Consider the following 13620-nt stretch of genomic DNA (forward strand, 5'->3'; position numbering starts at 1 on the left):
ACTGCTGAAATTTCTTAATATTTTCACTATTTTATATATTCTTTTTTTTAAACAAATTCACTTAAAATAAATGAAAATGTAAATGACATGAAAATGAAAATGTTTTAATTTTTCGTTTTTATTCACTCGTAAATATGCACGGCGACAGCTAATTTGTTGTCGACCGAAAATGAACTTTATGGCGACAGAATTTGACGTAGTCGGGCGACTTTTGCTATAAGTAATGTAAAAATCGCATCTGGCAAAGCGACACGACTCGTCCCGCAATACGGAATCGACCCATAAGACTACAAAAACCTAATAATTATAGTCAAATCCATCGTGTTATTATTTGATATAAATCGTAAAATAAGAAGAAATATTTGAAGATTTGGTGATCGATATTCCTTATCATCCACAGTTTCTTTTCTTTCCTCATTATCAAACCGAAATTGCTGAAGATTGTTATTGAGTCTTCTTTGGGCCTTCAACACTTTTCCACAGATATTTGGACCACAAACGGTACATCCCGATTATCGTTTTTTTCAGGGTATCCGACAAAAAATTCTGGAATTTAATATTTAGTCTTCTTTAGGGCTGTAATAAATTTTCCCCATAATTTGTCTGTACATTTCCACGTTTTGATACAGCCACCGACTATAACGGTGTTTCCATATTTCAGTTATTTAGGATTGTTAATGATGAGCAAATTTACCTACAAAATCAAACGCATTAGTCCAAATCTATATAAAGGATACTACCCGATTTCAGTTATTTTCGATGGCTTTATTTGTCCCTTATGATGGAGGCTTAAAAAGTTTATTTGCTAATTTGCTTGTCAATAAAACTCCAATTTAATTTGATTGTCATTTTCTTTCATACGAAAGAATTAAAATAATAATTTATTTAATATATTTACGTAGTTTAAACAAAACAAATAATAATTAAAAAATAAATAAAAAATAACAAAAAAAAAATCAACTAAAGAAATAAAAAATAGTAACAGTAAAACTTAATTTATATTTATATAAAGTACAATTCTGAGGAGAGGCAGTATAGCAAAAATACTTAAGATCCATAGTGGTGACTAGTTATGTATAGGTTTTGTTCTAAATTGTAACATACATAAACAAATAATTGTCAATTACAGATCCTTGGTTCCTTTCTCGCTATTTGAAAATAATTAAACACAAATAAATGTGTATAAAAAATATATACATACATGATTAAAATTATACAAAAGAAATAAATCAAATGTTTGCTAATCAGATGACAATCACAGTTCATTGTAAAGGAAAAAAAAAACTAATAAGAGAAAATATTGAATTAAAATAATAATAGGAGATAATCTCATATGATGAGTTCTTTTTTTCGTATTCTGGGACATTGTAAGTACAAAAATAGGTTAGTAATTTATCTTTGGATACATTTTGTTTCTTTGTTTCGTTTGTTTTTTTTTGAGTTTTTTTGATCTTTTAGTCTTATTTCTATTCGTAATTAAATAAATTTACAAAACACGTATACAATACTTTGTAGTACAATAAGATATATGTGAAGAAATTGTGGATTTATGAGGTTAATGCTTTTTTTAATTTGATATTCCCTGAAATCGGCTAGTCCAAAATATACAATAAAATTACACTTATCGTATATAATGTGACTCTTAAAATAGTCATGACTCAGGAATCGCAACCCTTAATAAGGAATTGTTTTTTAAAGAGATATTTTGAAGACCTAAACAAATTTGATCAAAAATAATTCTAATTCGGCTCGAAATAAAATTCTTAGTGATATTCTTACTAAAAATGTTAAAGTACCATGTCTTTGTGATTACAAAATAAGTAACAAAGTATCAGTCAGCTGTGCTGACGGAGATATACCCACAGCCACTGACCAAAAAAAGAGTTTGGAAACAATTTTTGAAAAAGTGTTAAAGTTATCTTGCTGAATAGCCATATGTGCCGACAGGGGTTTGGAGCTTGTGGGCCACTATTTCAGGAAGTATTGACTTACTCCGGAAAAATATTGTACCGTTGTAAATGAGGCCGCTAGAACAACCTACTGAAAAAAGAATCAAAACGATGCGAGAGGAGCTCTTAAACTTCACTTTTTCCGAATTTTGTGTGGGAGGTACCCGATGGAGTGGAACGATATAGTCCATATTCTAACCTGATACATGGCTGGATGAAATAATATGATGTGTAAAGTCTGTACCAATCAGAAACTCCCTGCGAAAATTATCTTGCGGATTTGCCATTTTGGTTGGTGCCGTCAGGGTTTCATGGAGATTTTATGGTAATATCTCAAGAAGTATGGACTTGCGCAAGAGGGAGCCGCAAGGACAAACTACAACGATCCGAGAGGTGCTCTTAAAATTCACCTTATTCGAATTTTGTGTGGGAGATACCCGAAGGAGTGGACCGATATACCGATGTGCAAAGTTTGGACCAAACCAATTGGTCCCTTCAAGAGTTATCGTTTACACCATTTTACAGAAAAATTTTGAACTATTGTGGGGAGGTACCCGAAGGGGTGGACCGATATGGCCCATCTTCCAACTTATTCTAAGTTTGGACAAAATATTACGATACCCAAAATTTGGTTCGAATCGGTTGATCAGTTCGAGAGTTATCGTGCTCACCAGCCAGACAGACGGAAGGACATGGCTAAATCGACTCCAAATATTCTGAAACGAATTTCGTCCAAACATACTTGGGGTCTAAAACCGTTATTTCGATGAGGCACGTTTTTGGTCGTGTCAAAGAGTATACACCCTTTCTTTTAATTTTACAGATTTTTATCGGTAAAATGAGTTAAAAAATCGCACTACTGATTCGAATAATTTTTCAATGGGAATTAAGCCATATTTATATTATAGCCTTTTGCAGGGTTAACCTTCTGAATGAGGATTTATTTGAAATATAACCAATGGAATTGACATTTGAAACCCAGTGGGTTTGTTAAATCCGGTTATATATAAACGTACTATTAAATTTTGTAAGAGTTTATGTCACTTGGTCAGTACTATTGGGTCTATATTGGCGGGACTAATAGATCGATAATTAGGAAAAATAATTTTATAGAACCAAAGTTTAAAAAAAAAATATATCACAGTGTTCGAGCCAAGAAAAATTCCAGGACGACCTAAAAGTAATTTGTGTAAGATTATTTCTGGAATCTCGAACTAAGATTGTTTTTAAAGCCTTTGACACAATATGGGTTTCTATATATTTATGGCGCTATAATTTCCCCCATTAACCACACAATTTCTTCTGAACGTTTTTTGTTTGTTTTTCAACAATTCTGTATGGGCAAGTGTTTCGTTTTTAAAAAGTGTTTAATTTCCATTTGTTATGGAAACTAAACAGTTTTTTCTTTAATTTCTTAAATCTAGGCAGCTTAAATATCTAAAACAAATTATAATTTTGAGGTGTTTTAATGAATTTTTGTATGAAGATTAGTATTGTGTAAAAAGTGTAACGAGTATATTAAGTATTTAGGTGCGTAGGTGTGTGTATTTATGTGTTTTCTAAATAATAATGCCTCCTTAACATTGAGATATTTCTTTTTGTTTGTTTGTAATAAATGTCATTGTCATTGACAATATCTACATATATACACTTCGTATGTATCTTTCTGTTGTTACATATTACCAGTCTTCATCTTCATTCAATTCAGATATTTCCAAACGGAAAGGTGTCTGAATATTTTTCAGCCGACGATGGCATGTACGTCCCAAAGGGTTGTGACGCAGATCGACCACTTCTAAATTATCACTGGTTATAATTTCATCGGTATCGATTTCTGTAAAATATAAACAAAATAAAATATTAGCGAATTAAAATTCCTTGTAAATCTCAATTATTTTTGTATCTTACCGATTATGGCATTATGACTGGCATCCAATTCTCGCAGCTTAGGAATTTTAAATACCACCGGTGGTAACACAATAAATGAATTATGTGATATATTCAATTTGGCCAAATTATTTAAATCTGCCAATTCATCGGGTAATTTACTCAAATGATTGTGTGATAAATTTAACTCTGAAATGAAAATATAGGGATTATAATATAGAGTGTTAAATAGAAGTATTGTAAAAAACATACCTGTTATTAAAGTGAACTTCAAAGCAAATTTTGGTGAAATCTTCTTAATCACATTGCCACTGAGATCACAAGTTTTCAATTCTGTGTTGCGCATCAAATGATAGACAGCATCAGGTATTTGCATCAACTCACATTCGGATAAATCTGCAAAACAAATAATGCAAAAAAAAAAAATACTATTTAAAATATTTATATACAGAACAGATGCAATATATACTAAGTTGTAAAATGTGCAAATAACATGTTGTACATAGCTTAATATAAAAACAAGAAAAAAATAAAATTTCCATTAAAATACAGAATGGAAAAGGGGACAAAAATCCCATATAATAGTGCTCGCCAATTATATTTAAAGTTCAATTAAATTGACTCTTATACCTAGTGAAACCTGCAATGGCAGTCATATCGAGCATATTGCAATATGCAAAAATTAACTAACAATATCCTTTATATGGGGTTGTTGCGGTTTTTGACTTAAGGAGAGTATTTGATTAGGTAGATCATAAAATATTGCTGCATAATTTTTAAAATCATGAAATGTTCAGAACAGAAATCAATTTGTTCAGATTGATAAATGGTGCAGTACAATGACGAATATATGTGAATATAAGATATTGATTATGTTAACCGACGACATGAGTTTTTTAGCCATACTGTCACCATGTATGCAAATTCAAATGCTCTGATGAAACATGTTGTATTTTATTGAAATCAAAGATCTCGGTTTTGTAGTCATTCACACACACTTATTAATTAGAAAAATAAGTGGTTTATAGAAGATTAGAGTAATAACCATTTACTTTTTAGCCTATTGTTAATGCAGATGGTAGCTTGTTTACATTATTTTGTAACGGGTAATTTGGCGCCTGTGCTTCCAAATTTTTGCTAGGATTCTCGTTTCCGGTTCACAATTTGAGATCTCTAATTGTATGTAAAGTAAAACTAAATATAAGTGAATTATACATTGTTATTTTGAATTCAATAAATACATTGTGTTTTATGTTGCCTGGGTAGGTTCTCGGTGTCGTCGATTAAATTGCAAAACAACTTACAGTTGTCCTAGCAGCGACACCAAGCTTTACACCGATCGCCTCAACAGCTGAATAGGTGTCAACAATATCCTACCAAACGCGCATGCTTATGGGTATCCATAGGCATTGATGTAAACAAGCAACAACTCGCGTGCTTCGACTCTTGGGTACGTCGGCCTTGAAATACAAGTAGCAACAACTCGTGTGCTTTGACTTTGGGTACGCCGGACTCGTAAACAAGTTGGACTTGTAAACAAACAGCAATAACTAGCGTGCTTCGACTCTTGGGTACGTCGGACCTGAAAAACAAGTAGGACTTGTAAACAGGTAAGACTTGTAAACAAGAAGCAACAACTTGTATGGTAGACTTCAGGACGTTATGTTGCAACTGGCGTCTGGTGGCCCTATAAAAAGTAGTGGCGGGCCTATAGGAGGGATCAGTAAGTGCGCAACCCTGTAAACAATTAACAACGAGAAACCAGAGAAAACCCAGGTGAGTAGAGTGGAAAGTGAAGTGAACCGACAGACAATTTGTGGGGACTGAGTGTGAACGGCGTATAAGTCGAGTTTCCGTAAGCCGTCTTCTTAGAACCTCCCGAGCGCTAGTGAGTTTTCATTAGCCACCATCACAAGAAAAACTGGAGCCCCAAACCACGACAAAGAAGGCGAGTTTTCCTTAAGTTACCTCCTTAGTACAATCCGAGACCCGGTGAGTAGTGAGTAGCCACCGTTGCAAGGAAACCTTGAGTACCCTTGTACAAGACAACGAAGGTGAGTTTTCCAAGCCACCTCCATCTAAATCTAGGACTGTGACCATGATTTGTCGTAAGCCGCGTCACAGGAGAACGGAGACCCGGCGGCCCGCGCAGAACCCTCAACAAATACCAACTAGATCAGTTTCCCACGCCACCTTCACCTACATATAGGACTGTAACCATGATTTGTCGTAAACCGCGTCACAGGAGAACGGAGACCCGGCGGCCCGTGCAGAACCATCGGCAAATCTAAACTAGGTGAGTATCCACGCGACCAACACCTACACCTAGATCTTATCATAATTTCCAATAAACCAGGTTAATCTACCCCTATAACTCTAACTCTCTTTACTCCTGTCATTGAAACAAATAAATTTCTGTGATGAATTCTGGACACCGCGAGCTAACCTCAGCCAATGGAGCCGGAGGTGTCGCTACAGTTTAAACATTGTTTTAACTTTTTATATCTAAGCCTTTAGGCTAACTAGGGTATATACACTTTGATACGACCAAAAATGTGCCTGAGCGAAATAATAGTTTTAGACCCCAAGTATGTTTGGATGAAATTCGTGACCGTGAGTTGTCGTAAGCCGCGTCACAGGAGAATGGAGGCCGGGCGGCCCGTGCATAACCCTCGGCAAATCTAAACTAGGTGAGTATCCACGCTACCAACACCTACAACTGTGGCCGTGAGTTGTCGTAAGCCACGTCACAGGAGAACGGGGATCTAGATCTTATCATAATTTCCAATAAACCAGGTTAATCTACCCTTATAACTCTAACTCTCTTTACTCCTGTCATTGAAACAAATAAATTTCTGTGATGAATTCTGGACACCGCGAGCTAACCTCAGCCAATGGAGCCGGAGGTGTCGCTACAGTTTAAACATGGTTTTAACTTTTTATATCTAAGCCTTTAGGCTAACTAGGGTATATACACTTTGATACGACCAAAAATGTGCCTCAGCGAAATAATAGTTTTAGACCCCAAGTATGTTTGGACGAAATTCGTTTCAGACCGATAAGATACCTACTCCTTCAGGTATCTCTCCCACAGAAGTTCAAATATTTTCTGTCAAATAGTGTGAACGATAACTCTCGAAGGGAGTAATCGATTTGGTCCAAACTTTCCACACCGTATTATTCCTTCCAGATATAGATCGGGTTTATATATGGAATATATCTAATGAAAATATAGGACTAAGGCTTGGGAGGTAGAATATTCTTTTTTGTAATGAGAGACTTTCTTGAGTATGTTGAAGACCCGTATGGACATATGCCCCGTAATTTGGTATATAAGTTTCTTTTACGCCTAGGATGTTTGGTATTGCAAATGGGCTATATCGGTCCACGTTCAGATTTAGTCCCCATAGAACGGTACCACCCGATTTTCAGTATTTTGAAGGTTTTAGCCTCATTATCACACCGAAATGGCTGAAATTTGGTACTTAGTCTTCGTTGGGGGTTACAACTTTCCCCAGAAATTTGTCGGTATAGGTCAACGCCTTCATATAGCCCCCTTAGAACGGTACCTCCCGATTTTCGGTATTTTGAAGGTTGTGGCCACAATGATCCACCAAAATAGTGAAATTTGGTATTTGGTCTTCAGTTGGGGTATTAAATGTTCCATATGCAATTTTTCGGTATAGGTCCATGCCTTCCTATAGCCCCCATAGAAGCAGCTCCCTATTTCCGGTATTTGAAGGTTGTGGCCTCAATATTCCACCGAAATTGCTGAGATTTTTTGGTCTTCATTTGGGGTATTAAAATTTGTTTTTGTGTGTTTCGTTTCTCTGGTCGCAAGTCGAGGCTCTAGTGTATCAGAAAATGTGTTGGCCTTAAGAGGCTGCATATTTATTAACGTTTTGTTCATCTCATTCACATCACCTTGAAAGGAGGAAAATTTCCCAAGATCAATGCCATTGATAGTTCTTCTTAGTATATCCTACGTAAATTAATCTGCTAACCACGGTAATGGTTGCATATCCCGGCGAGAAGTATTCAGGCTGATTATGAATGTAGTGAGTTTTGTTTTTCTGCCGCTTCAACTTAAAGGAGAAAGTGAGAAAACTCACGAGGAGTTGATATTCTTCGGTGAGATAGTGATCGGATAAAAAGAAATTTCTTCTTAAATTTGAAATAAACGCAATAATTTAATGATTGAATTAGATAGTTTTATAACATTTTCAAATACATTGTATCCAAACAAATTTGGCAACTCTATTGACAGCACTTTATGTCTCTCATTCTCACAGCGTGAAAATTTTTGCAAACTTATATTGATACATACATATATACATAAATATTCATACGTTAATATGTATGTATGAAGATATGCCCATTCATATATACACATATAACGTCAACATAAAAATAGATTTCATTTCTGTCATATATAGGGCTTTTAGAATTATACTTTTGTATTTATTATACAAAATATCTAAAAAATAATTATTATTTTAATTAATCATACTTTACCTAGATTTTGCGTTTCGTTAGCATTGTCGCAACGTTCTACAACTTTAACCACCTGATGAGCCATTTTTATGTATTTTTTTAGAACACCTAAATAATATTTACACCACCAACCACAATGTTAACAAAAATTCAATTGATCTGTTTTTATCTTATTTTTAGGGGTTCAAGAACGACACATGCATGCGATCACTTTCCCACTCAACAAAAAACTAAAAGTGAGGGGAATTTGAAAATAAATATTTTTTTCATATGGTTTTAGAAGAGAGATAGAGAGAACATTCTCCAAACAACATAATTTCGTATTGAGAGATAACGCATAGTTGTGAAGAATATTGTAGCATACGTATGTACTTATGTAGAAAAATTATAAAATTAATTTTTTCCCACTAACAAATTAAAGTGGTTTTAATAAAATATTAAAACAACGATTATGGGATTAAGCCTGACTATTTTGAAAAACACAATTGAAGTCGTCATCCCAAATAAAAAAACGCCAACTCTCCTAAAATTAATTTAGTAATTGATTTTTTTTTTAATTTACCAGTTAGCATCAAATTTTTCGACTGTTCTTCATTGAGATCTTGCCAGTTGTTTTTTCCATTCTTCCATATTAAACATCTAGAGTTTAAGTAGACTACGAAATTTGAACCGCCAAATTATTTTTATAAACTTGTGTTATTTCAACAGCTGAAAAATTGTCATAACTCTTGTGTCTGAAGAGCACTATAAAATTATTTTGTAGCATGAGTAGAAACTCCATCTTTATGATTAAGGCATTTCGTAACAATTCATTTGTAATTCGAAATATTTCGTTTGTAATTCGAGAAATCCAGTTTTCATTTAAAATATTTATTATTCATTATTCGATTCAAAATTCGAATGATTTAATTTCTATTTCAAAATTTCCATTCACACTTCGAATGATAAAAATAAATAGAATATAACATTAGTGTTTGATTTGGTTTTAAATAAATTTAATATATAGATGTTTATTGCTATTTATTTCACCACTGTTGAATCCTCTCATAAAACCCAAATATTTATTCTAAATGTGAACCCCTAAAACAAGTTCTCTTATTCTTTTTTGCTTTTATTTTCCATTAGCAAACCTTCAAACCAATCTAATTTCGTATTTTGGGCCATCTTTATCGCACTTCTTTCTAGAATTCTCTTTTGAGAAAATAAAATTAATTTCTTGTTACTGTTTTTAAATATATTCTTCTGCACGAACTCTTTTCTCTTTCACGATTTAAAACGCACTGCAAAATATTTAACAATGATTTGGTTAGCAGAAATGAACCGGCCATGCAAATGGGGACCCTCTCTTTTGCTGTATTTTTTTAGTTTTCGCAAAATAAATTTTGCAAAATATAAGAGATTTAGAAGAGAAAAAAGCTTCTTAAAAGCATTATTTCCCATCGTACACTGTGAAGAAATATACAAACGATTCTGGCATTATATACATACATATGTATATCCCAGCCACGATCAACCGCATACGTCTTAATATTGAATAGCCTTCTGAAATTCATTGGATCACAGTTAAAGAATAGTATTGATATGCCATCTGATCCAGCAGAGGTAACTGCCGTCAAAATGGCAGGGTTTCCATGCGGATGAGTTCCGTTTGATATCCGCTAGAAAAGCGACATTATCAAAGAGATTATCCTGATTGTAGAGGTTAACTCTATTAAGCAGGTTAAAAATTGAAATTTCTTGACAGAATAGTCACAAAATTTCTAACTGCAAAGAATCGCAAAGAAGAGGTGAACAACACGATGCATTTTTCTCAAAAATAGCATTAAACGTTTACAAGAGCTCAAAAGTAGAGTACAGCATAACCGCAACTGAAAATGCGCCGGCATATGTGAACGACAAGATTCCTGGGAGTTACCACCCCACCCTCATTCATGTCAGATACGTACTTGCTGGAAAGCTGTGTCTCATGTATCGAGCGAAGATTCTGACCTCGAAAGATATCATCAAAAATTCGATTAATAATGACCGCCGTCTGTAGCACTAAACGTATGCAAGAGCTCAAAAGTAGAGTACAGCATAACCGCAACTGAAAATGCCTCGAATATGTGAAAAAAATATCCCTGGGAGTTACAACCTCCAACCACATAAACGCAGAGAAAAAATATTTTTCGCTTTTGTTGGAACAACAATATATATTTTTGTTCCAACAATTTATTTGTTTTATTCAAGCTTGTAATTGCAAGTTCAACAAGGAAAAAAGTATCAGTCGGCTTTGCCGGCAGAGATATACCCTCAGCCTATGTGAATTGAAACTTTCATCTAGGGACAGATCGAATGTATTTAGGGTCTTTTCAGAATTTTGTTGTACTTTTTGGACATATGAACTTGCCGACTAAAATGTGGATTAGGATTAAAGTGCAAAAGTTTTGCGGAGGTGGGAATGGACCGACATAGTGCATAACGGAAGTGCATCTTATTTTGAGAGTCATATCTTTTCGATAGATATCGCGCCCACTAGTCATTTCAGTGGGTTATCGTACACCTGTTGGACTAGTATGCGAGGAAGCATGGACTTGTCCACGGAAAACATTATATGGCTGTAAACAGGACCACAAAGAACATCATCGGTATACATTTTCAAAGGATCTCCGAACAGACCTTACACTGCACTTCGTTGAACTTTTGTGGGAGGTATCCTAAGGAGAGGACCGATATGGACCATTTTAGAAGTTAAACTAGGTTTGGGCCAAATATGACGAAGGCCAAATTTTGGACCAAATCGGTTTATCAGTTCGAGAGTTATTGTGCTCTCCAGCTACTACATATGATGCCATCGGGGGTTTTTACAACTTTCGGGCTGTTTTCCAAGAAGTATGGACTTGCCACTGAAACAAGTAAAAAAGTATCAGTCGGCTTTGCCGACAGAGATATACCTTCAGCCTGTGTATATTGAAACAATTTTTCCCAAGCTACGTATGTATTTAGGGCATTTGAACCTACAAAAATGTTGATTAGGATTAAAGATCAAAAGTTATGCGGAGGAGATACTAAAAGGAATGGATCGACATTGACCGTTATGGAAGTGGATCTCCAGCCACAACATATGGTGCCATAGGGGGTTTTTACACTCTTCGGGCTGTTTGCTCAAGAAGAATGGACTTGCCCCTAAAAAAACGTTTACTATCGTAATTCAGGCAGCGACTGCAAGTTGCTTCAACAAAAATCAAAGTGATTCGATAGCAGGTCTTAAAGTGAAGTTATCCGAAATTTTGTGTGGGAGGTACCGGATGGAGTGGACAAATACAGTCCATATTTGAACCTGATCTATATCTAGTAGATATATTAGGATGTGTAAAGTATAGACCAATCCGGCCACTCCCTTCAAGAGTTACCGTGCGCACAATTTTTTCGCACATTTTTGAACTTTTGTGGGGGAGGTACCTGAAGGAGTGAACCGATATGGCTTATCTTCGAACTTAAACTAAGTTTGGACAAAATATTATGAAGGCCAAATTTTGGATCGAATCGACAGATCCGTTCGAGAGGTATATTGCGCTCCAACAACTACACACGGTGTCAAGGGTTTTTTGAAACTTTCAGGCTATTTTCTCAGATGGTATGGACTTGCGCCTGATGAAACTTGTACCGTCGTATGGGGGGCAGTGAATACAAGTTGCTACAACAAAAATAAAAGCGATTCGATTGAAGGTCCTAAACTGAACTTTTCCGAAATTTTGTGTGGGAGGTACCCGAAGGAGTGGACCGATTGAGTCCATATTGGAACCTTATGTAAGCCTGGTACACATTTTGCGATGGGCAAAGTATGGACGAAATCGGTTGCTCCCTTCAAGAGTTATCGTGTGCACAAATTTGCCGAACATTTTCGAACTTTTGTGGGGGAGGTACAGGAAGGAATGGACCGATATAGCTCATCTTCGAACTTAAACTAAGTTTGGACAAAATATTACGAAAACCAAAATTTGGTTCGAACCGGTTGATCCGTTCGAGAGTTATCGTGCGCACCAGCCAGCCAGACAGACGGACAGAGAGAAAGACGGACGGACAAAATTGTTCAAAATTGTCTGAAACACATTTCGTCCAAAAATACTTGGGTTCTAAAACCATTATTTCCATGAGACACATTTTGCCCGTATGAAAGTGTATATACCCTCGTAAGCATAAATGCTGAGGGTATAAAAACCTCTATGACACCGTGTGCAGTGGTTGAGCGCAAAATAACTCTCGAAGGGATCTGCCGATTTAGTCTAAAATTTGGCCTTCGTAATATTTGGTCAAAACATAGTTTAAGTTCGAAAATAAGCCTTATCGGTCCACTTCTTCAGGTACCTCCCCCACAAAAGTTCAAAAATATTCGGAAAAGTTGTGCGCACGATAACTCTTAATGGGAGCGACCTATTTGGTCCATACTTTACACATCCTAATATATCTACCTTACATATATTAGTATCGAATATGGACTATATTTGTCCACTCCATCGGGTACTCCCACACAAAATCTCGACTAAGGTCTGTTTAGGACCTGCTTTCGAATCACTTTGATGTTTGTTAAAGCAACTTGCATCGCTGCCTCAATTACGACGGTAAAAGTTTTTTCATGTGCAAGTCCATACTTATTGAGAAAATACCCCGAAAGGTGCAAGAAACCCATAGGGCACCTGGTCCCAAAGTTATACGATGACCCACTGAAATGACTAGTGGGCGCGTAGATGAAAGTTTCAATTCACATAGGCAGATCCTCACGATACGAAATTTTGGGGGTTTCAGACAGGAGGAACCTATTGATTTTGGTGATGGTCGAATAATATTCATATTAAAGAAGACATTCTGTTCTTACAATTGGTCTCAATTTCCTTAACAATAGTGTTCAAATACTAGAGATATAGAAAATACGCTCAGTTTTCACAATATCCAATTTGTGGTATTTCATTTCCAAGTCGGATATCTCAGCCTGAGTTTTATCTCCCTGAAATAAATGTTTATCCGTGAAAAGCATATGCCCAGTCCCGACTATAGCCTTTGCTGACTTGTTTTCTTTATAGAGTTGTTTAGTTTCAAGGAACTTTTGGAACTATATCCAGCTCATGCGTTAATTAAGTTCAGGTAGTGCATTTATGTAGTTCCTTTCATTCGTATAGTTCATCTCCATCGTTCAATTCTACGCTCATTTAGGACCATTATTCTTTTACTATCTCATTGATTTGAAAACTCAAAATAAACCAATTTAGAGGCATTAAAAATATAATTTTTACATTGAAAGTTATTGCCAAGA

At 35.4% G+C, this 13620-nt stretch overlaps 1 protein-coding gene across 3 annotated transcripts in view; it reads right to left on the reverse strand.

The window, feature by feature from the left end:
- Positions 1–837: 837 nt before the first annotated feature.
- Positions 838–13620, reverse strand: part of LOC141398082 (leucine-rich repeat-containing protein 20-like) — a 42744-nt gene continuing 29961 nt past the window's right edge. The window contains exons 1-5 of one of the 3 annotated variants that reach the window (XM_073975269.1): positions 9461–9780; positions 8352–8438; positions 4089–4232; positions 3858–4025; positions 838–3783 (exon numbers count right to left, since the gene is read on the reverse strand). In XM_073975269.1, coding sequence (XP_073831370.1) covers positions 3629–3783; positions 3858–4025; positions 4089–4232; positions 8352–8438; positions 9461–9494 — 588 coding nt within the window. In that variant the 5' untranslated portion in view covers positions 9495–9780 and the 3' untranslated portion in view covers positions 838–3628. Of the gene's footprint in view, positions 3784–3857; positions 4026–4088; positions 4233–8351; positions 9065–9460; positions 9781–13620 lie in introns of those variants that run through there. The other 2 variants (XM_073975270.1, XM_073975268.1) reach the window with 2 other exon arrangements.

Source organism: Musca autumnalis, unplaced genomic scaffold (genome assembly GCF_047663935.1).
Source record: "Musca autumnalis isolate F117 unplaced genomic scaffold, ASM4766393v1 scaffold_3, whole genome shotgun sequence".
Lineage (NCBI taxonomy): Eukaryota > Metazoa > Arthropoda > Insecta > Diptera > Muscidae > Musca > Musca autumnalis.